General features: G+C 43.4%; 1 protein-coding gene across 2 annotated transcripts; it reads right to left on the bottom strand.

The window, feature by feature from the left end:
- Window positions 1–3,425: 3,425 nt before the first annotated feature.
- On the bottom strand, window positions 3,426–22,746 carry Ube2j1 (ubiquitin conjugating enzyme E2 J1). 2 transcript variants are annotated; one of them, XM_059254079.1, is made up of 8 exons: window positions 22,613–22,745; window positions 15,578–15,651; window positions 14,578–14,709; window positions 11,298–11,382; window positions 10,376–10,481; window positions 8,020–8,149; window positions 6,994–7,113; window positions 3,426–3,773 (listed from the first exon to the last, which is right to left on the bottom strand). In XM_059254079.1, exons 1-8 carry the CDS (start codon window positions 22,641–22,643, stop codon window positions 3,495–3,497), a joined length of 957 nt encoding a protein of 318 aa, XP_059110062.1. In that variant the 5' UTR covers window positions 22,644–22,745; the 3' UTR covers window positions 3,426–3,494. The 2 variants fall into 2 exon arrangements, with proteins under 2 accessions (XP_059110062.1, XP_059110063.1); XM_059254080.1 differs by lacking the exon at window positions 6,994–7,113 and having other exon boundaries at window positions 22,613–22,746.
- Window positions 22,747–23,968: the final 1,222 nt, after the last annotated feature.

Genomic DNA, 23,968 nt, shown 5'->3' with positions numbered 1-23,968 from the left:
TTGAACTCCAAATCTGCCTGCTTCTGCTTCTGCCTGTCCAGTGCTGGCATTACAGGTGTTTGTCACTAGCTGCAGTTCTTACATTGGAGTCTATGATTCCCTTTGACTTAATTTTTGTCTGGCACGGGCTATGAATAGTCTAGCTTGTAACGCTGGCTCATTTGAAGACAGAGGGGTCAGGTCCATGGGCCCAAGCTCAGAGACTGGGAGACCCCAGTAGCATTAGCTGAAGCAGGTCTCTGGTCATGGACAGCAGTATGGCTTCCAATGGGGTTTAGGCAACGGGAGAGGCAGAGGCAGGTGTACTGAATGAAGATTGGCTGTTTATAAAGAATAGCGAGCGAGACTGGAGGAGATCCAGAGGTAACTGCACAGATTAGAAAGTGGCTAATGCAAAGTGGCAAAAAGCACAAAGTGGAAGTCCAGACATGGTACTTGAAGGAATGTGGACAAGAGGTAAGATCAGATGGCGAAGAACTCAACCTTCGCTCAAAAACAAGCTATGGTGTTGTCACTGGTTTACCACCACAGTCTTGGGTGGAACTCTTTTGTGGTCTGGGGTGGTGCCCTGTTTGAGGTGAATAGGTATTTGTTCTCATGACCTCAGGAAGTCACACAACTGTCACGGTCACTCTGTGTTCACTTGATACGTACTTATTTGCAGGTATCAGAACAATGTAGGCTTTTCAGCACTTCACCCTAGGTCCCCATAAGAATAGACATGTGAAGTTTTAGATTCTGGTCTATAAAAATGAGCAATCTCGCCGGGCGGTGGTGGCGCACGCCTTTAATCCCACCACTTGGGAGGCAGAGCCAGGCGGATCTCTGTGAGTTTGAGGCCAGCCTGGTCTCCCAAGTGAGTTCCAGGAAAGGCGCAAAGCTACACAGAGAAACCCTGTCTCGAAAAAAAATCAAAAAGGGTAATCTCAAGATACCACGTTTCTTCATAAACCAAAGTTGAATAAACAGAGTTCTTATTCTCCTGAAGTAGGGAAATTTGTCATTTTCATAGTAAAATCAATAAATTAGTTTTTAAAAATTCATTGAGAAGCTTGATGAAATCATTTATTTCAGTAGAATAAAACAATCAGCAGCATGGAAATGTAAAGTGCTACATAAATTCCCCACATACAGAAGATTTGGAAGGCTCATGGGCTTAGACCGCTACAAGCAAAACAGGCATATTTTTCAAGCATGCTATTTTAACTATCTTGATGTGTAGTCATATGCTATGCTGGTCAGTGAAGAAGCCTTAAGTTCTGAAATCTGAGAACTGGGGAAATGGGAATCCTAAGACTTTACCTACCAGCTTCTACATGGTTTGGGCCTTAAGCTGGAACTAAAGGGCTAAACCGAGGCTTTAATGACAGAGGCCCTTCAGTGAGCTCACTGACTCCAAGATAGTGGTGGAAGAACAATTTTTAGATAGCGATGAGGGAAAAAAGCACAATGTACCACTTTGATGTGTGTATCAAGTGCTAAAAAGAAATGCCAACATACATGAGGAGGTAGCTAGTTAGCAACAGGGAGGGGAGAACGGATGGAATCACAGAGCAACTTCAGTGCTTAGCACAGGCGCCCCCAGAAGATGCAGCAAGATCACAGAGCTCCCAAGGCTGCCAGTCTGACTGGGAGGAAGACTGCTCTAGTGCATGAGCCATTTCAGCACAGGGTGATGGTGCAGGGTTTCTCTCCTACGTGGGAAGGCCATCCAGGCTTCCAGTGGGTCACTGGCTTCTCTCTAGGAGACCACTGACCCAATGTTTCTCATATCTGGTATTATAAACTAAGACCTCAGAATATATTTTTTCATGGCAAGAAAATTAAAAAATTGGTAACCTATAGTCTTCCTGACATGAGGTCATCTCAAAGTTCCTGGGCTTTTTAGACTTTACCAATTTCATATATAGACATAAACAATCTGAAGAACTATAAAATGCCAATCTATTAAACGTTAAATCTATTTAAATGTCAAGATTATATTATAGCATACAGTACCTTTTTAAATTTTAGGTGTTGACACAACAACAAAAACTGGCCACCAAATAAAAATGGAAATTATGTTCAATGGTTGACAGACCCCAAATCACATAATAGGACTGAAAATTAAACTCACCTTTAAAATGATTTTGTCAGCTGTTTTTATCTTGCCCATAATTGTATTTAGTTAAAACCACATAAAGACTTTACAGCTACCCTCCCACACATACTTAAAATAAGTATGAGCTAACTAACCTTTGTGGACTGACCTAGAACCCAAATACCATTTATATTCAGTTGTCTAAAAAAAAAAAAAAAAAAAAAAAAAAAGCTTATAAATGGGCTTTGAGAGCATGATATATTTAAAAGCTGGGGACTGCCTATATTTTCCAGTTAAATCATTAACACAGGACCCTCAAGAGATCCCTCAAGGTTGCTGAAAGAACATGCTGCTGGCAGTATTGCCTCAAGTGGTCTCACTAGGCACTGTGATAACAAAATTAGATGTCAGCATCTGGGGGGCTGGCTGGCACTAAGGGACAGATAAACTTTTCCACTGAAATCTTTCTTGGCTTTGATTAGTGAACAATTCTAAATAAAAGTTGGTTTGTTTTTAATCTCTCATAGGCCCTGAGTTTTTCTATTAAAATTTGAATATTACGCATATTCCTAGAATAATTAAAAGCTATAGTGATTACAGAGCTGGGCATATAATAGAATTCAAACCATGTACAAATGAAAGCAGAGCAAATATTCAAACTTTATGATCTCCTCACCTAACTTGTGAAAGAAAATATCAAACTATTTCTTGGCATGGACCCTTCCTTCCATATGACAGGGTTATAAAGGCCTGTTTTCTTTTAATTTGTGTGCATTTAGAAGTGATAACAGCATATCAAAGTGGCTACAAAGTCTTTTCTCTTCAAGTAATATCCAAAAACAAAAATATAACAAAGATCTTCATAAATGTCTGAAATAAAATTATTCTCACCGAACAAAGTCTCAAACACAAAGATCACAGAATGGGCAATCCCAGTCTCTCCTATAAATGACACTTTCCAAGAAGCTGATGAGCAATGTGCCCTCCCTCTGCCACTCTTAATCCCTTCTCACTCTACAGAGCTAGAGACAGTACTCAGTGAGTGACGCTGAGTAACCAGTAATACTCCAGATGTACAAACACCACCTTTTACCTGAAACTCCAAAGGACTACATAGAAAAGCGTTGCAAATCTATGAAAAGCAGCGCGGGGGTGAGCAACCACAATAAGTTACTTGTTTTGAAGTAGATTAAATAGTAAGACAAGGAACTGTGGCTTCCAGTCCCTTAATCTAAGCAACAAACTGTTGGACCACAGCCTGAATGTCTGCCTATAGCACAATGAATTTATAACGATAAAAAAGGAATGAAGGGTAAATACAAAATAATCTTTTTGTAAACAATCCTTAGGTTATACCCAATGCAGAATGTTTAATGAAGCAACTGAGTCTCAGCTCTTAAGTCACAAACCAGCATTATAACTCAAAGTCAAATATGTACTCATTGGCCAGATATATCCGTCGGAATATAAGAGCTGCCAATGCCAAAGTCAGGATGACGATGAGCATGGCAGACCCGCCGTGCTCAGTATGGTTGGCTCTAGGTGGCTGGCCTTGGATCATGTCGGGGGAAGTAGAAGACCTTCTCTGACTCTGCTGCTGGGCCCGGCGCTGTCGAGGGCTCATGGAGGTATTCTTAGGAGCCGGTTGGGTAGGTTGTGGCAAGGGTGCTCCAGATGGATTCTGGGCTCCATACTAGGAAACAATAAGAAAAATCTGTTTGAAATTGGCAAAATAAAATAAAATAAACCACATTTTGTATATGTATATGCACTCACTAACAGTTTAAGAATATGTAGAGTATTAAATATGACTAAGGTCAATCTACCAAGAACCATGTAAACACTGAGACTAGGAAGCAACCCTGATGAATAAGCCAGAGCTATCGTGAGCACTCCTGAGGTGGAGAAGCCCATTTATCAGCAGACACAGGCACTGCTGCTGTTTCTCCCCAGATGGCTGACGCAATGGTAGTTTCTGCCAAGCATCTGGTCACTGCTCTTCTTTCCCAAGATCTGAGGAGAGAAGCAGGGTCTCCACTTTCAACTTAAAAACTACCCATTACAAATAGTAGAAAGAATCAACTCCAAGCTGTCCACCTTTGGTGAACCTGACTTCTTCAGTATAACCTTACCTACCATGTCGACACACTTCCATCAACCACAGTAAGGAAGTAATTTTAAACCACAAATTTTCATATTGCTATTGTGAAAATGTGCTTGTTTTCAAACTCAGCTTGTCCTTTCCCATAATCCCAGACAAGTGAGCTAAACACAAGTCTAAAAGTATCTAGTTTATGTTGTCAAGAGTGCCCTGGGTATGTGAATGCCATAGTGTGCTCAACTTTGTACATGGCTGTTCCCCCAAAGCACGGGGTGGTGGCGTCTTCTGGTTACCTCAAGGAATGCTCAGTCAGGAGACAATCATAATGTGACACAGGGTTTCAAAATCTTAAGTTTGCCTTGGAGATAATAAAACTGGCAACAGCACATTCAAAGAAGCCACACAATATATGGACTACGCTCAGACTCATTAACTTGCCTCGACTGCATCAATGGCTTTTAATGCTTCCATCCAGAGTGACTGTTACCACTAGAACATACTCATCTTTTCAGACAAGAAACAAGAATGGTTTACTCAGAAGAATATGGATTAAATATAAGATATTTCAAATACTTTCCAATAGAGAAAACATAAACACTTAAAAGAATCAAATAATATAACCCAAATTCTTCTTTAATCATTGAGAGTGTAAGCTTTGTGCTGGCAACAGCTTTAAACACGAGGAGGAAACCACTGATCTGAGTTACTTACAGAATTTCTATCTGAGCTGGGCAGTGGTGGCATGCACCTTTAATCCCAGCACTCAGGAGGCAAAGGCAGGTGAATCTCTGTGAGTTCGAGGCCAGCCTGGTCTACAGAGTGAGATCCAGGACAGGCTCCAAATGCTACACAGAGAAACCCTGTCTCGAAAAAACCAAAAAAAAAAAAAAGAATTTCTATTTGAAACCTGCCTTTCATTTCCACATTACAAGATGTTAGTTGGGTTTGGTAGTTCCCACCTGTAATAGCAGCACTCGAGAGTGAAGATAGGAAGATGATAAACTCAAGGCCAACCTGTGCTACACACCAAGAAAGACCCCCATCTCAAAATACAAAGATGTGAGGATAATGGCAGAGCGCTTTCCCAGCATCCACAAAAACCTGAGTTTGATCCCTAGCATAGGAATAAAGCTTAGATAATCTGAAATTCTTAAAATTATTCTTTGGCATTTCTTAACGTAGTTAACGCATAACACAGAGTTAAAAAGAAAGTACTGGCGAGTTGAACTTAAAGTAGTACCAATGCTCAGTTAAGAGCTGCAACTCAGGCTTGTACAATCTAGGATTCCAAGGGACAATCTGCCCACTGAAGAGTGCACACACATAAAACCCAATGTTGTATGGTGACATGTCATCACAAATGCCATGCAGCAAGTGAACCAACATTCACTGAGCGAACTGAGTTACAGCAGCCAACACAGGAACACTACAGTCTAACTTCTGCATCCTCTGACGCTCAGCCAAGAGCATCAATGTATTCAGTAGATCCAGGGACTACGGCTTAAAGAGAACACACAGCTGGTAACCAGCTGGCCTTGACCACGGGATCCTCTTGCCTCCGCCTCCCCCAGTGCTAAGACTGTAAGCATGCACCACCATACCCAGCGAGGAAACAGGTTCTTCCCTTTCTTTTTTTTTTTTTTTTAATCTTGAGACAGGGTTTCTCTCTTTTTGTTTGTTTGGTTTTGGTTTTTTGGAAACACGGTTTCTCTGTGAGTTTTGGTGCCTGTCCTGGATCTCGCTCTGTAGACAAGGCTGGCCTCGAACTCACAGAGATCTGCCCGGCTCTGCCTCCTGAGTACTGGGATTAAAGGTGAGTGCCACCACCGCCCAGCGAGACAGGGTTTCTCTCTGTAGCCCTGTAGCCCTAGCTGTCCTAGAACTTGCTCTGTAGATCAGACTGGTCTTGAATTCACAGAGATCTGCCCGGCTCTGCCTTCCAAGTGCTGGGATTAAAGGCGTGCGCCACCACTGGATGGTGAGGAACAGGTTCTTGGGGAAAAACATGATGATAGTATCACTATAGCCTAAGGGATTGGCTCACACTACAGCTTTTACTGAGTATATGATTTTTTTTCTTAGTTTGAAACTAACAAAGCAATGAGCCTTTATTAGTTCCAGTCTGGCTTTGCCTAGCAGACGTGTGTTCCTAAGCCAGCTGTTTAGCCTAGGCCTCAGCTCCGTCATCCGTACAATGACAATAATATCCAATTCAGCAGTTGTGAGGATTAAATGGATTAATGACATAAAGTGCTTATGATACATAATTACTTATTAAATGTTAATCATTACTAACATTGTTACTATTAACATATCCTATTGAAGGCATTCAGATTTAGGTTCAAAAATAGGTTGTAAATTTACTTAGGATAGTTCTTAGCCTCCTTATTAGTATGATTAATACATTTAGAAAACAATCCTTAGAACATGCGTGTAATCTCAGCACTTGGAGGCTGAGGCAGAAAGATAGGTAAAACTATTTCATCCAAACAACCCCATTTAACAAAAAAAACTAAAGTCCAGAAAGATTCATTCAAAACAACATAATTAGTGGGGCAGCTGGGCTAAAATCCTGCTATTAAGAAAAACAATTTTCAGTATTTGATCCAGAAGCATCTTACCTTACTCCAAACAATAGTGCAGGTTTGTGTGCATGGAGGGCGGGTGTGTGTGTATGTGGTGTTTGTAAGTGGAGTGTGTAAGGAGGGTGTGTGTGTATGTGTATTTGTGTGTATGTGTGGGGGGGGGTGTAGTATATGTGTCATGTGATTTGTGTGGTGTGTGGGTGTGTATTAAAGGATAAGAGCCATACCGATGTGCCGGCTGTAGCACCCTGGAATGCTGTAGGTAAATCGTCTTGTGACTCATTTAGTGAAAAAGAGTGGTTTACATCTGATTCAGCGATAGTCTTTCCAGATGAATTCACTTCGGCCTATAAATAAGATACAGCCAAGAGCAGTGTTATAAGAAGAAATGAATGTTTAGCAATTCAACTAATTAGCAATCAACTAATCCCTCTCCTAGATTTACCCTCATTGCTCCTTTCACATGCACTGCTTTCCCTCTTACTGGCTTGCCTCCCTCAGCCTTGATGAGGGTTCGTGCCTAGTCTCATTGTATCTGATTATGACATGTTCAGTTGATATCCCTCAGAGCCCTGCCCTTTTCTGAAGGGAAATGGAGGAAGAATGGATCTGGGGAGAGCAGGGGTTTGGGGAAGGACTGGGAGGAGTGGAGGGAAGGGAAACTGTGGTCAGGATGTAATGGATAAGAGACTAGACGGTGGTGGTGGTGCACACCTTTAATCCCAGCACTCTGGAGGCACAGGCAGGTGGATCCCTGTGAGTTTGAGGCCAGCCCAGTCTACAGAGTGAGTCCCAGGCGACAGCCAAGGCTACACAGAGAAAGAAAGAAAGGAAGGGCAGGAAGGAAGGAGGAAGGGAGGGAAAGAGAACTAGAATGTAGTAAGCACTAGGGGTAGTTCTAAATGCAACTATAATCCATGTGGTCTATGTGTTAATTAGCATATCCTGACAAAGTCCGACAGGGAGGTACTATTACTATTTATAGGTGTAAAGGGGACACATGATGGTAAAGTACTATATCTGACATGTCAGCCAGTAAACAGCAAAGCTGAGATCTGAATGCAGTCTATACACTAGTCTAGCTTTAACTGCTATACCCAAATGCCTCCATGAGTATAGCTTATACGTTTTGTAGTAGAAACATTATTTCTAAAATCTCATGTCAATAGAACTGTATTACTTTCCTTTCTTATCTAGAATTCAGCAGTAAACAAAAAGGCTACATAAACGATCTGTTCCGAAGTTTATAGTACCTTAAAACTAATTTGTCTCGCCAGTTCTTTGGCTTCTTGGTCAGCCTGGCTTGAATCACTTCCAGAGTTTAAAGGCAACAGGACATCCTTCATGGCAGAGCCACAGCCTTCACAACAGAAATCTTGTGATCTGGTAGGAAACAATGTTCTTCAGTGAGCACAAACCAAACAGTTGAGTATTAATTCTCTTTTGTTAAGATACTCAGATTGCCGGGCGGTGGTGGCGCACACCTTTAATCCCAGCACTCGGGAGGCAGAGCCAGGCGGATCTCTGTGAGTTCGAGGCCAGCCTGGGCTACCAAGTGAGTTCCAGGAAAGGCGCAAAGCTACACAGAGAAACCTTGTCTCGAAAAACCAAAAAAAAAAAAAAAAAAGATACTCAGATTGCGGCTGGAGGGGTGGCTCGCACTTAAGAACACCGAGTGCTCTTCCAGAGGACCAGGGTTCCATCTCAGCACTCACATGGCAGCTCACATCCACCTGTAACTAGAGTTGTAGGGGACCCAACGCCCTCTCTGGTCTTCACAGATGCTACACACACACGATGCACAGACATATATGTATGCAGGCAAGATACCCATTAACATAAAACAAAAATAAATAAATCTTTAAAAAAATTGTAAAGATATTCAAATATGGAAAAACTAAAAGAAAAGAACACTTAACGACTTCCTAATACAGTTACCTATAGGCTGTAGGACAAGGCAGCAACTCAGTTCTGAGGAAAGTAAATGTGTTCATTAAAAACCTGCTTAGGTTTCATTCTTAAAAAATAAGTTATCTGTGCCGGGGTGTGGTGGCACATGCCTTTAGTCCCAGCACTTGGGAGGTAGAGCCAGGAGGATCTCTGAGTTCAAGGCCAGCCTGGTCTACAGAGTGAGATCCAGGACAGGTACCAAAACTACACAGAGAAACCCTGTCTCAAAAAACAACAACAAAAAAGTTATCTGAAGAAAGATAAGCTTCAGATCTACATAAACTGTCTATCATACTCTATGATACTATCCTAAAGAACACAGATCATGAGCCTATTCAAAGTCTGTGAAAAGGTCTAATATAAAACTCCAATTATCTCTTAGTAAAAACATATACAACAAAAAAGAAGTCAATTAAAAATAGAATTTGCCGGACGGTGGTGGCGCACGCCTTTAATCCCAGCACTCGGGAGGCAGAGCCAGGCGGATCTCTGTGAGTTCGAGGCCAGCCTGGGCTACCAAGTGAGTTCCAGGAAAAGGCGCAAAGCTACACAGAGAAACCCTGTCTCGAAAAACCAAAAAAAAAAAAAATAAAAAATAAAAATAGAATTTATGAGCTGGGTGGTGGTAGCATATGCCTTTAATTCCAGCACTCAGAAGGCAGAGGCAGGCGGATCTCTATGAGTTCAAGGCCAGCTTGGTCTACAGAGCAAGTTCTGGGATAGCCAAGGGCTTCACAGAGAAACCATATGTCAAAAAAAAAAAAAAAATTATGCTGAGCTTGGTGACACACACCTGTAATTCCAGAACTCTGAGTTCAAAGCCAGCCTGGTCTACATAATGAGTTCCAGAACAGCTAGAAAGGAAATGGTACTTTGAATTGAATGAATTATTATGATTATATAGATAAAAATATACCAAAAAAAAAAAAAAAAAACCTAAGAGAGGGCAATATCACCATATCACTGCCTAATAAAATTTTCCTTTATTTTAGCCCAGATCATTTATTAGATATCTACTATAAGCTATATAAGTTGTTACAAAGATACAGTGGGTTCCATTCCAACCCTGGGGAGTTGATCTTACAGACAGCTACAAATAAATAATGACTCTGGCTCTTTCTACCTATGATGCCAACCAAAGTGGGACAAAGGGCCAGTAATGCCTTCCAGGAGATATGTCTCCCACCGGAGTAAACCAAATCTTAGTAGAATGTTATCAATTACTTTAATTTTTAATTATTATTATATTTATGTATATGAGTGTTTTGCCTGCATGCATGTCTGTGCACCAATGTGTTCCTGTGCCCACAGAGAGCAGAAGAGGAAGGTAATTGGCTCCTGTGGGGCTGGAGTTACAGACCATTATGAGCCATAATGTGGGTCCTCTGGAAGAGCAGCCAGTGCTAACCACTGAACCATCTCTCCAGCCCATCAACTACTTTTATAAGAATGAACTAGTTGGGCTGGTAATACAACTTAGTGGACGAGTACCTGCCTGACATGAAGTGAACCCTGGGACTGATCTACAATACTATAAAAAATATCATGAGATTGATTTATATTCTGATCACTCCAAGGAAATTTGCAGAAGTGGACTTTTACAATGCTAAGACTGGATCCTTAACCACTAATACCACTCAGCCCTAACATGGAACTTACTTTTTGGCAAGCGCTCTTCTCTCCTCGGGTGTGTAATCTAGAGAACCTATGGCTCCCTCTCCTTTAGTTGGCATAAAACCAATGATGGCCAGCAATGCTGTCCTTACTGAAACAGAAAATGAACATCAATTCAGTGAAAGGGGTTGGAGCTGGGGTAGGAGCTGGGTTGGGATAAGAGGTGAGCTGGGGTAGGAGCTGGGTTGGGATAAGAGGTGAGCTGGGGTAGGAGCTGGGTTGGGGTAGGAGCTGGGTTGGGATAAGAGGTGAGCTGGGGTAGGAGCTGGGTTAGGAGCTGGGTTGGGGTAGGAGCTGGGTTGGGGTAGGAGCTGGGGTAGGAGCTGGGTTGGGGTAGGAGCTGGGTTGGGATAAGAGGTGAGTTGGGGTAGGAGCTGAGGTAGGAACCAGCTCAGCAGTGTAAGCACAGGGACCCAGGCTTGGTCTCCAGCACCCATGCTCCCTGTGATTGTTTTAAGAAATAAAAAAAAAGCAGGTAGACACAGCAGAGCACACTCTAACTGGTTCTAGGGAAGCAGAGACAGGGGCTCCTCGGGGCTTGCTTGGTCAGCAAGTTTGACAAAATGTGCAAGCTCCGGGTTCAGAGAGATCTGGCCTCAAAAAATAGGGTAGAAGAGAATTAAGGAAGACACCCCACAACAACTGCTGGCCTCCATACACATCTGCACACAATAAAAATTTTAAAGGGAACTAGATTTACTTGGAAAAAAAAAAGATCTGAAGGTTTCAGGAAATCCAAGTGAGAGGTTATTAAAGTACTGCACTAACCTAGACATGGAAAAGTATTTTTATTAATTTTTCAATGGTATCACATATTATCCAAGACATCTTTACTCTCAAAAGTGTATTATAATTCATGATTATGAACTGAATACAATGAGGGAAGCTTGTATTCACTAATACTCACTGCTCCACGAAGGCTGCCAGGTTTCAGGATGATGCCCTGAGATGCTCAGGCAGATCTTCTTGCCTACTTCAAATCGTCCATTAGCCTTAGAAATAAAGAATACATTTTAAAAACTGCAAAAGTCCATCTAATGCCTTCTGCTTTCCAAGAACAAATAGATATATTTATATATGAATAATAATTTTAAAGGTAATATTTAAGAGAATTAAACTCTAATAAAGAGACACAGTTTTTTGTCCTCTTATAGACATACAAAAATATTTGTTAAATGCTGAATAAAAAATAAAGACTGTTTTTTAGAGAGTGTATTAACACCTTTCTGAGACTGAGCAGCATGATTGGAATTTAAATAATTAGCATGTAAAGATTTACTGATGCTATGCCCTGTGCCTACTACAGACCTAGGTTTTCATAAAGAGAAGACACGTAAGAGGTAAGAGGCCAAAGTCACTTGACTATTTGGAGAGGAGACTTTGAGACAGGAGCAGTTTTTCAGAAGGTTGATGCCATTTAATTAGATAGAATGTGGTCAAGGAAGAGCAGAGACCATGAATTACTACGAGTCACAGGAATGTAGTAAGAATTCACATGAATATGGTAAAGCTATACCTGGAAGAATCAGGGAATTCTTCCATAGGAACCCAAATCTCAAGGAGTATTTGGTATTATTCGACTTTTAATGTATCAGCTGTTTCCTGCTATGAATTTCTTGTGCGCTCTCATACCTTCCCCAAGAACGTCTAACAGTATATTTTATTTGATATACTTCTCTAGCATCTAAAGCCAAAAGCAGAAAGGACAAAGCATTTTAGACCAATTGCTGAGTCTCCTGAATTAATGTAAACACCCTTAAGGAGACACTGCCTGTCTCCCAGGTCTAGGAGACAGGTGAATTTATGTGCATAGCTTTGTTTCTTAAGCAAATGAAGCTCAGACCCTCCTTCCTCTTAAAGCCCAAGCAGCATTCCAGAGTAACTAACTCAGAACAAAAGGGCTTTTTGCATACCAGGTGCAGTGCAGCTATGAGGCAGGTTTCCTAGCTCCCAGCAGAGTTACCCAGCCCTGCCAGTACGCGGCAAAATAGAAATAGAGAGGCAGTTACATTTTAGTGACTCACAGACTCTTTTACCTACCCACCTGTAAGATTGTAGTTTGAGCACATTTATGATAGGCTTGTAACATTTCACCTAACCACTTATAAGAATATATTTTGAGCACATAAATTCCCTTTCAGATTTGAAATTCCAGGCCTTATCTGACCCCATCTCCTCCATTCACTCCTCTTTTGGGTTGCAAATGAAGCTGACTCACTGCTCTTGTGGGGAGCTTGGAAGCCTTACATTGTATTGTGAGAGTTACTGTTGGTGAGGTGGTAGACCAGTTCTGAACCAGAAGGAACCAAGATGGAGAGACACGAAGGTGAAGATGAGGACGAGGCAAAAAGAGCTTAGTCAGAACTAGGATAGGACAGGAGGAAAAGGGACAGAGGGGAGCTAAGCATGAGAGCAGAATGGAAGCTGTGTAGAGAGAATCTTATCTCAGAGGAATAAAGTAAATAGACTGTGGAACTCGGTGTACTTAGATTCATCCCCTCAGATTATTCTCGCTGTTGGTAGCATCTCTTCTGGACCCCTGGGAAAGAGACTAGAGGGGGTGGACCACAAAAGTTTCTGATAATGAATTGGTTTGAGCATGGGTCTGATGGCTTGATAGGAAAGCTACCAATGACATCTAGCAGGAAGGTAGAAGTAGAAGATGAAGAGACTCTTGGCACCTCTCCTTTCAGAGGTGACCACTGAAGTTACTTCACACAATAAAAAGCAGCAGCAATTCTGAGCAGGGGAAGTAGCCACAACATTGAGGAAGAAGGTGCAAAAGGAAAAGGCACTAAGGCAGAAGCAACACTCCACTGGTCGGAGGCTGACTCAGTCCTGCCTCATCAACACGCCTGGGTCATTTCAGGAAATATTTGCTGCACAAAGCAGAAAGTGACATTTTTAAGAAAGGAAGCAAGCAAGAAGGCAATACTGACCACTGAGGAGGGCAGGGCTGCTTGCCTACTGCGCATGCACACGCACACACGTCCCCCACGTATACCAGCCCCTTTCTCCAGACTGCTTGTTTCTCCCAGCTCACTGAAATGAGTCCTGACACAGGAGCCTGAAGGGCTGCCCCAGCCTTCATGCCAACACCAACAATTAGCATAACGGCCAATGCTTGTTGTGCAGCTTCTACGGACCAGGAACTTAGGATGTAGCTGTATTTGCCATGAACAACATCCCATTAGACAGAAACAAAACTAAATTCCTAAGACAATGCATAACCTACATGCGGTGAGATGGAAAGGGCTAGTCAGGACCCTGACCAGTGACCCTAAAACCAATGCCTTGTATTCTCCAGAGTACAGCTGCAGCTGCGCTAGTCTGCTGTCACGGATAACACCTCCTGTCACAGAGAGCTACCCTGTGAGTCAGATAAGAGGACTTAGATGGAACAGGATAAAGACTGAGAAGCCCTGGCAGGTCTCAGATAAGTAGAAAAAGAATGTTTCAACAGAGAACATTCCTGAAACTGGACGGCAATAGCCTACACAAGAGTAAAGTTATCAAAGAGAAAAACAAAGCAACAAAAAGCTCGCGCTCGCGCTCTCGCGCTCTCTCTCTCACTCTCTGTGTTGCATTTTTCACGGTTAGGAGAGAATTAAACATGAGTGAGGGTAGGACAGTTTAGCAAACAAGAGAGTTAATATATCAATAGTCTTCTTTCACATGAAAAGAAAACACACAAAGGTAGAAATTCTGAGATATAAATAGAAATAAAATAACGTTTATTAAGGTGTCTGTGGCAGGCCCCACTCTAAGAGCTGGATGCTGATCTTTCATTTCCATGTCAGATCAGTGAGACAGATATTATAGGTCGTTGCAAATATGAAGAAACTTATGAAGATGACGTGAGATGGACAGAAAATTGGAGAGGCTGTGACTCTGAGCTGTACTCACAGTAGCACCACACGCAGCATGCCTAGCACTCCTCACACATTAATTCACTGACTCCTAACAACTGTGCTGTGACATTTACACAGTCACTAGTATCACCAGTACTTCATAGATGCCAGCTTCCTCGGAATTATTCTGAGGAAAAAATCTGCACTTCTATGGCCCAGGCTCTGAAGGCAAAATTAGAACAATATTCTACTTCATTTCTTCTAAATACGCTGACTACATTTGCAGATGGCCAGAGAAGTTAATCTGCACGCACTGTCAAAACCAAGAGCTCTTACCGTTAGCAGAATAATGCTTGGTGGTTTCATAGGGTACTCAGGTGGGAGCACTATTCGTCCATGATAAACTCCTCCATCAAAATCGGAATCTGGGGGCCCTCTAACTGTGAAGTGCCATTCAAAAAGGTTATCCTAAACAAAAGCAAGAATCCACAGGATCAAGAACATTTAAACATTTTATCATTTTTTATTAACAGTAACATTAAAAATGTCAGGCGAGGAGAATCAAACACTTCCTAATAGTGCTAATAGTCTCTAAACGCTCAAAATGCCTCAAGTCATAAGTAAAAAGGTGTTATTTAATATAAATTTTTGCTTCATAAAAGTTAAAATATTTTTAAATCAAATATTTAATTTGATCTAAAATTTAAATTTAAAAATTAAAAATTTCTAAGTCCAATTATATATTCATAAGTAAGATTTATTTAGTTAAATTGGAAATTAATGCCTCAAAAATATCAATTAGTGGAAATAGTCAAATCATTAGTATAAATTTAAGTTGTCTTAACAAATCTTTAAAAAGAATTCTTCATTATGTATAACTGGTTAGTAATATTAACAGACCAGCTATATGTCACTATACAGTTACCAAGTTACTTTCCAAATTGCAAAGTTGTTACACATCATATTATGTCCTGTCTATTATCACGAAAACCTGACTATGCTCGGTCAGCATCGTCCTTTCACAGACAGAGACAGAGGTAGAGATGCTTGTGTCAAAAGCCTAGGGTAGCTGCAGAGAGACGTGCAGTGTGATGGGTTCTTTTTACTACCCTCCCTCCACACTAAACCCTAAGTTAGCACCTGAAATGCACTCACCGAGTCCCTGGGTCAGGTTGCCTAAGGAGCCTGACTAAAGTTTAAGGAAACACTCACGCAACAGAATAAAGCAGATCAATAAACAACCGAAACACATCAACAACTCAAAGCAATGGAAACGTATTCTGAGTTGTCATAGACACTGAGTCCTGCAGTACTCTGGACAGAGACAGACACTAACCTCCAGAGGCTGAGCGTGGTAATGATCTGTTGGATCTTTCAATTCCGCTGCTTCTTTCATCAATCGCTTAACAGCTGAAAGAAAATCCATAAAATGGAGATATTTAAAACATGCTTTTCCAAGTCATCAGCACAGGCTAGTAAAAACCTTTCTAGCCAGGTGTGGTGGTGCATGCCTTTAATCCCAGCACTCAGGTGGTAGAGGCATGTGGATCTCTGTGAGTTCGAGGCCAGCCTGGTCTACAGAGAGCAGACAGAAGAAAACAGAGGTCAGGTATCTACCCTTGAAAGAAAATCAGGTAGTTTAAAAACAAACCAATAGAAGGCAAATAGCTCTACAAATGGTAGGAACAGGTAGAGGAGATAAAGTGAACCATACAAAGGAGAAGTTAGAGTGTGGTACGACAGGCTAATGGGAAGCAACTCCCACACAAGAACCAGACCAATCTGGTGCTGCTTTCCACACTATTTCATTTGTGTCTAGGATTTTTTAAATCTAGGCTTTAAAAAGAAGGTTCCTAGCCAGGAGTGATGGCACACACCTGTAACCTCTGAACTCAGGAGGTCAAGACAGGGAGATTTCAAGGTCGAGGCTAGCCTGGGCCACACAGCAAGACTGTTTCAAACAACAAAAACTACATTCTTGAGTCACTGTTCTACTTCATAATTGTTAAGATTCTTTTCCATCACCTACTCTGAAGTGAATCCTTATGGTTGGGAATTTATCCATTTATCAAATACTTCAGATACTTACTAGGAACTAAATGGAACAGCTACAATCTTCAAACTCTGGGTCATCAAGGAGCTTAGAGTTGGAAGGCAGTCAGTATTAACACCATGAAAACATCTGTATTATAACGTACACATTTGACACAACCTCTCCCTCCAAATTCTAGACACTCAACTTTGGTCATTTATCAGACACATCCCACCTTCTCTACTCCAGGCCTCCTTATTAGTGTTTGCTCAGCTTGCAACACTGTTCTGACGCCCATCACCATCTAGACTGGCTCCCACATATAAGCAATGCCTTTTGTTATTGCGGTCTTGTTTCATTTTGGTTTTATTTTCTGAGACAGGGTCTCACTATGCAGCCTTGGCTGGCCTGGAACTCACAGAGAGATCCACTTGCCTCTGCTTCCTGAGCGCTGGGATTAAAGGCATGCATCACCATGCCTGGCCTTTAAGTAATTTCTTCAGGAAGGTCCACTTGATACTTACCTGTCCTTCCTCAGAGGGACTAGAGATTCTACCTGGGCAAATCAAAGTGTCTGAGACAGGATAGAGACTAGGCATCCTCTTTAAATGATTCTAACAGCCAGTCATGTTGGTTGTCATGATACTGTACCTGCAGCACCTGTTTAACCCCGTCTTTCTGCTAAGTATTGCAAGGCTCTACTTCACTGTGGCCTCCTCAGAGCTTAGAACAGAAAGTATGCAAACTGATGAATGACGGTTAAAGTTTCCATCGTTTCTCTTCCAAAGAATCTGGAACCATGACTGGTAAGGTTTTTTTTAAATGAACTTGACAAGACAAAATTCTTTATTCAAAGAAAAGCTTAATGGTATGAAAAATAAACAATACATATCCGTTTTGGATGAAAAGGTCAGTGTGCAAAGGCCTCCCACCTAGAGGCCCATGGAGAGGGGCTCAAGGGTGGTAGGATGATTCATCAGATCTCAGTTCAAGCCCCAGGACTCCTGTAAAAAGCTAGTGGCAGTGGCATGCATGTTTGTAAACCCAGCACCACTGTGGTAAGCCAAGGTGGAGAAAGAAGAGCACCTGGAAGCTTGCAGTCAACTAGAGCACACAGCAGGAACAGCAAGGAAGAGTCCACAGCAACAAGGTGGAAGCCGATCTGACACAGGACCTCCACACATTCACCCTGGCACATGCACGCCTGCACACACAGTAATAATAATAATAATAATAATAATAATAATAATAATAGTAATGTCTTAGTTAGGGTGCCTACTGCTGCAATGAAACACCATATCTAAAAAGCAAGTTGGAGAGGAAAGGGTTTATTCAACTTACACTTCCACATTGCTGTTCATCACCAAATTAAGTCAGGACAAGAACTCAAGCAGGGCAGGATCCTAGAGGCAGGAGCTGATGCAGAGGCAATGGAGAAGTGCAGCTTACTGGCTTGCTCAGCCCACCTTCTTATAGAACCCAGGACCAGCAGCCCAGAGATAGCACCACCCACCATGGGCTGGGCCCTCCCCTACTGATCACTAGTTAAGAAAATGTCTTACAGCTGGGTCTTAAGAAGACATAAGTCTCAGCCAGGCAGTGGTGGTGCACGCCTTTAATCCCAGCACTCGGGAGGTAGAGCCAGGCGAATCTTTGTGAGTTCGAGTCCAGCCTGGTCTACAAAGTGAGCTCCAGGACAGGCTCCAAAGCTACACAGAGAAACCCTGTCTCGAAAAAAGAAAAAAAAAAAAAAAAGAAGAAGAAGACGACATTCTCAATTGAGGCTTCTTCCTCTCTATGACTCTAGTTTGTGTCAAGTTGACATAAAATCAGCCAGTACAAATATAATAATTTTTAAGGAAAAGGACTGAAGTCTTCTTGTATTACTTTTCCTGTTGCTGTAATAAAACACCCTGACAAAAGTAATTTAAAGAAGCGTTTATCCTTGCTCACAGGTACAGTTCTTTATGGTAAGGAAATCACGCAGGCAGTTGGGAGCATCATTTAGGCTGGCTGGTTACACTACATCACAATCAGGAAACAGAGAGAGGAGTGCTAGAACTCAGCTCATGTTTCCTTTTTATATCAATCCAGAGCTCGATCACTGAATGGTGCCTCCACAGATAATGTTAACCTAATCTATATAATCCCTCACAGGAAATGCTCAGCGGTCCACCTCCAAGGTATTCCAGATACTGTCAGGCTGACAACCCAGGATTATGGTTAGTTTCAACTGTCAATCTGATGAGCTACAGAATCACCTGGGAGATAAGGCTCTGGTTATGATCACAAGAGATTACCTTGATCTGGTTATTGAAGTGGAAAGACTCACCTACTGTGGGATGGCACCATTCCCTAAGTAGGACCCTGGACTCTGTGTGTGTGCAGTGGAAAGTGAGTTGAACACAAGCACTCATTACTCTCTTTCTGCATTTTGACTTTAGAGGTCATGTGACTACAACCTCAAGATCGTTCAGCCAAGACTTCCACACTACAATGACTGTGAGCCAAAAATAACCCACTCTCCCCACAGCTGCTTTTGAAATCAGAGCATTTGATCCCAGCAACAGAAATTAATCACCACACTCCTGCTGTAAAGCTACATAAAACACTATTCCCAAGGAATCTACGGAGCGTCAAGGTACACAGTGCTGCCGACGACTAGGGCCAGGTAACTGGCCTGCTCCTCCTGAGAGCCCCTCTCTTGCTTCAACCCCTTCTCCTCTCTCTTTGCAAGATTATTTCCTAGAGCTCTCTGACTGTGGGGGACGACATCAGTCACGAGAGGGAATGACGGCTGCTTTCCTGCTCTTAAGTCTTACTTTTACGGAGGCATGTGGTCTCTCTGGACCAAGACTTTAGGCTCCATGGGCCCCAGCATTTGCCCTCTTCTTTGCCCAGCTGGTTCACTGAACTTACACTAAATTTGGAACCAAAAACATACAAATAAAGGAATCTTTTATAGGCCAATGTCTTCCAAACATCAATTTCTCTTGGAAAGTCCCTATCTTAATATCATCAGTTCTCAAGACATGGTAAATTTCAGGAGGCAGGTATATTAAAAATGTGAACCCTAAATGATGCTCCCAACTGCCTGTTCTCAGAAAGAAGGCATGTTAGAAAAAGTTTAAGAACTAATGTTTTTGCTTACAAAAACTCTGCAAAGGCATTTACTTTAAAAAAATGTCTGAAGATGTGCCAGAGAGATGCTCAGTAGGTAAAGGCACTTGTCACGGACATGACAAGCCTGACAACATGAGTTTGATTTCTGAGTCCCACAGGAGGGGGGAGAGAACTGATTCCAGTGAGATGTCCGCTGACCTCCTTGAGTGTCATGGTGCCTACACACACAAACACAAACACACACACTAAATACATAAATGCTAAAACATATAGAGCTGGAGAGATGGCTCAGCAGCTAGGAGCACTGGCTGTTCTTCTAAGGATCCAGGTTTGATTCCCAGCACCCACATGGAGGATCATAATCCAGTTCCAGCCAGTCAACCCCCTCTTCTGGCCTCAATGGGTACCAGGCACACACACTGTACAGACATATTCGGGCAAAACATTCCTACACATAAAATTAAAATAATTTAAAAAATTAAAACAAAATACATTTGAAGAATGTCCACAAGCTTATAGCAATCAGAAGACTTGAAAAAAATTACAAGGCAATGACATATTGACTAGGTATGAGCTAAGTTTAAGGACTACGTAGCCCACCTAAGGAAGCCGAGAAGGCTAAACCTTCTAGAAGCTTGAAGTAATAGGAACTTCAGATGGATTAAATGGAAAGCATTCCAAACAGAGGATCCAACGGGGATGGAGACATAACAACTGGAGAGAGGTTCAGGGGAAAATGCATACGAGCCTAAGAGGCTCAAGTCCTGACCGACCTACTCGAGCAAACTGCTGTTACTGCTGTAATATTGGGGTACTGCTGAAACACTGTCAACTTGAGAAGTGATTAAGTTTGTGTTTTAATGGATCTGGTGACAACAGTGACACCTTCCACCACAAGGGTAGAGGTCAAGGAGCTAACTGAGAAACTGAAGCTGCCTCCAGTATTGAGTATATCTCAGTGACAGACTAGTTTTGTTTTTATAGATCGAGACTTTTTCAGTCTGTGGGAAATCTGTGAAAACGTTCAATCACTACAGTTCTATGCATACAATTGAGATGGGTCTGAGTGGAGTGAGAAGTCTGACTAGTGTGAGGCTTCAGTGACACCAACAGTATGAACAGGTTCCTGGTAGAAATAGGATACCTCTACAAGCTGAGCAAAGTTACCATCTACACAATACAACATTTAACCTTTAACTGTATTGTCTTCACTTAAATTTCCCATCCATCTCTCTGAGATAACCCAACCCCAGCAGATAGGAAATGAGATGTTTAAATTACTTCCTTTCCCATAGTCATTAATCTACAAATAACAAAGGTTGGAGAAGGAAACAAAGCAAGCATTATCACCAGGCTTCTCAACATTTTAACAAATACTACAGTTCATCTAATTCACCTTTTCTATTATATCAAAATCGTCTATACCAACAGGAAAGATTTTTTAAAACTTTCTTTTTAGAATACCATCATCTTTGAGGAAACCAAAAAGAGGATGGAATTTATAAAGAGATACAAGTCAACCGAAGCTCAACATACTTTGGAAATTTATTAACTCACTATGTAGACCAGGCTGGACCTCACAAAGATCTGCCTACCTCTGCCTCCCAGATGCTGGAATTAAATACCCAGCTAGAAATGTATTAATTTCTAAAGTTGCTTAAATTTTATCATAACCTTGAGTACAATAACCTATCAAGATTGAGCAATTTGGGGCTGAAGAGATGGCTCAGAGGTTAAGGCTGCTTTTCCAGAGGTCCTGAGTTCAATTCCCAGCACCTACAAACCAGTTCAAAACTGTCTGTGGCTCCAGTTCCAGGGGATCTGATACTCCCATAAAGACATACATGCAAGCAAAACACCAATGCACATTTAAAAAATAAATCAATAAATAAATTATTAAAAAAAAAAAAAAGATTGAGCAATTTCCTGACAATGTTTCTGGAGGCATTGTTCTCTGGACATTTGCCCAAGTACCTCACCTCTGCTGATCTAGAGCAATCAAGTGACTAAGGAGTACTGTACAACTTACCACACAGTTTTATTTTTAAAGTCCAACTCATTCAACCATTCTGGCATCAAAATGGGAAAGCTTAAGCATTTCTACTTTCTCTGACTCTTTTTAACTCTTCAGGTTTTAAGTGATGGGATGAAGATAGAGAATGTGGTCCCATTAAAATTCAGCCGTGTAAATGTCATTCTTGAACAGGCATATGGCCAAATTTTAAAGGAATCCCCTAAAACATGACGGACTCTACATTCGGTCCTTAAGGACACTTGCTTGTCAGTATTCAAGCTAACAACATTCTGTTCAATCAAAATCCTTGGGCTTTTCATTTCTGAATTTTTTTTTCTAATCAAAGATTCACAACATCCCATACGGATGTTAGACTTAAAAGTCCAAACTAAGAAGCAGTGTAGGAAAGAAAAAAAAAATCAGCAAGAGTTCTAGTTCAAGGATCATCAATACCCTGGGGTTTATTATTCAGAGCTGAGAGTTTCTTTTCCGACAAATTATCAAGGTACATTTAGAATAAATACTATGTATAGAATCCAGTAATTCGTATCACGCCTGCCTTACTATTAGACAATTGATAATGTCGGGTTTTTTTTATTTTTTTGCATTGTTTTTAATGCACCAGAAAATAACTGGAGGCCGGGACTGTCTGGGACATTAAATGAAGGAAAGAAATTCTCTGCGTGAATTCGGACATATTAGCAGTCCACCCCACAAATCATGGTTAGTTCTCAAGTACACAGCACAACTGGTTTAGTTACGGGACATTCGCTTTCTGTCTCTAATCCTATTCGCCTCCAAATACTGAAATGGGATATTTCAACGACAGATTCCTCCAACGTGAGTCAAACACCTAACCAAAGTTGGTCGGCAGCGACGGAGGGGGTACTACGGACGCGGCAGCCAGGGGACGCTCGGTCCTACCCGCTGACGTCGCCTTTACACCTGCCCTTGGCTTGGCTGTCTCCAGCTCCCCCCCGCAGAGCCCGGGAAGGGGAGGCCAGGAGCTAAGGGGCGACAGCAGCTCTGGAGATCCGCAGCGGCCGCCCCGCCCTGCGGCCTGCACCCCGGGGCCGGCAGCGGCCTCGCGTAAAGCGCGAACCCGGAGCAGCCGCGAGAGCCGGCGGACGCGAGCCGGCCGAGGCGCCGCGCCGGGGCTCCAGGGCCCCCGCCCGCCCGCCCGCCGCCCCAGCCCCGCTCACCCGGGCTCTTCAGGTTGTAGCGGGTCTCCATGGCGGGCCTCCCGCTGCCGCTCCCGTCGGCGCCGCGGCTGCCCGGGTCTCGCGCGGCGGCCGCGCCTGGCGAGGGCCTCCGCTGACACCGCCCAGTCCGGCCCCGACCGCGGGCGAGGCGCGAGGCCGCGGGGTCCGCCTCCCTGAGGGCAGGCCGGGCGCCGGGGCGTCGCCGAGCCGGGCGCCGGGCTGCGGACGGCCTGCGGGGCTGACGTCAGAGCCCACGCGCCGCCGCGTCACCGCCCGCGCCGGGTCTGTGAGGTCGGCCTGACGTGGCAGTCGCTTCGTGGCGGTCGCTCACTCGGCGGCGGCGGCGGCGGCGGCGGCTGGCCAAGCGAAGCTCGCCCGGGGGACCTGCGGAGGCGGGCGGCACCCTTGTCGTCCCCTCGGCCCAGCCCGGGAGGCCCTTCAGGGCTTCCTCCCCGGAGATCGCGGGATGCCCGGAGGAATGGCGCGTCCCGAAGCGGCCGGCGGGCGGGCGGACGAGCGGGCCGGGCGAGCAGGGCGGGCGAGCGGGCCTGCGTCTCGGCGACCGCGACGTGCGCTTCTCCGAGCCCGCTGTTTGTCCTGGTGCGAGGGACCGGAGTGGGGACCGGAGTGGACTCGTGAACCAGTGGCCCCTAGCACCGCCGGGTGATCAGCCACGACACCGTCCTCGGTGTGCATCAGAACCTTCCCAGAATGAAAGCGAGTGGTCGCGTGGGGTTTTAGTAAAGGCGTAGATATGACAGGTCGGACTTCAAAGGACACGGTGCGTGTGTCTGTGGAGTGTGTAGGACACAGAGAGAAAACAGAGTTCAGAAGGCTTAACGAGGAGAGGGGACCGCGGGACTGGGACCCAGTAGAGATTAGAGAGAAGGTTGGGTGAAGACAAATGGACAGGCTAGTGTTATATAAAAACCTTGTTTGGTTTTTATATTGTCAAAGGTGTCTGTGATTTGTCCCGGCAGACTGAAGTGGGAGGGGGAAAGCTACGTTAACATGACATCTTTTAAACCATTCAAAGGTGCTCTTTTCTGGATGGTAAACTGGTAATCTGACGAAGAGAGAAGCAAACAAAACCGAACTCCAGTGTGCTGCTTCATTAATCCTTCATTTTGTGTTCTCTGTTTTCTGTCCTCAAATTCAGCATCCAACGCCCTCCCCCTGTCTCTGCTCAGCAACCGACCTCATAACCGTAGTCATTTCCATCCTGTCTCTGGGCGCACTCTCCCCTGGGGCTCCCCTTTTCTTCCAGTAGAGAGAAGGATGTTCCCCTTTTATTCTTGAAGCCACCACCAGCGGGTCCTTCGGGGCCCTTCTCTGTACAAAACGGGCTCAGTAGGA

Source organism: Peromyscus eremicus, chromosome 2 (assembly GCF_949786415.1).
Source record: "Peromyscus eremicus chromosome 2, PerEre_H2_v1, whole genome shotgun sequence".
Taxonomy (NCBI): Eukaryota; Metazoa; Chordata; class Mammalia; order Rodentia; family Cricetidae; genus Peromyscus; species Peromyscus eremicus.
The sequence above is the reverse complement of the archived record's forward strand: the minus strand, read 5'-3'. Positions and strand labels throughout refer to the sequence as shown.

Excerpts from the sequence above, each read along its gene's own strand:
- Ube2j1 (XM_059254079.1), bottom strand. The coding sequence starts at position 22,643 with ATGGAGACCCGCTACAACCTGAAGAGCCCGG. Across the intron at positions 8,150-10,375 it reads AGAAGAGCGCTTGCCAAAAA|ATCACAAGATTTCTGTTGTG; the intron begins GTAAGTTCCATG and ends GTTTCCTACCAG. Across the intron at positions 7,114-8,019 it reads CGAGACAAATTAGTTTTAAG|GCCGAAGTGAATTCATCTGG; the intron begins GTACTATAAACT and ends TCTTATTTATAG.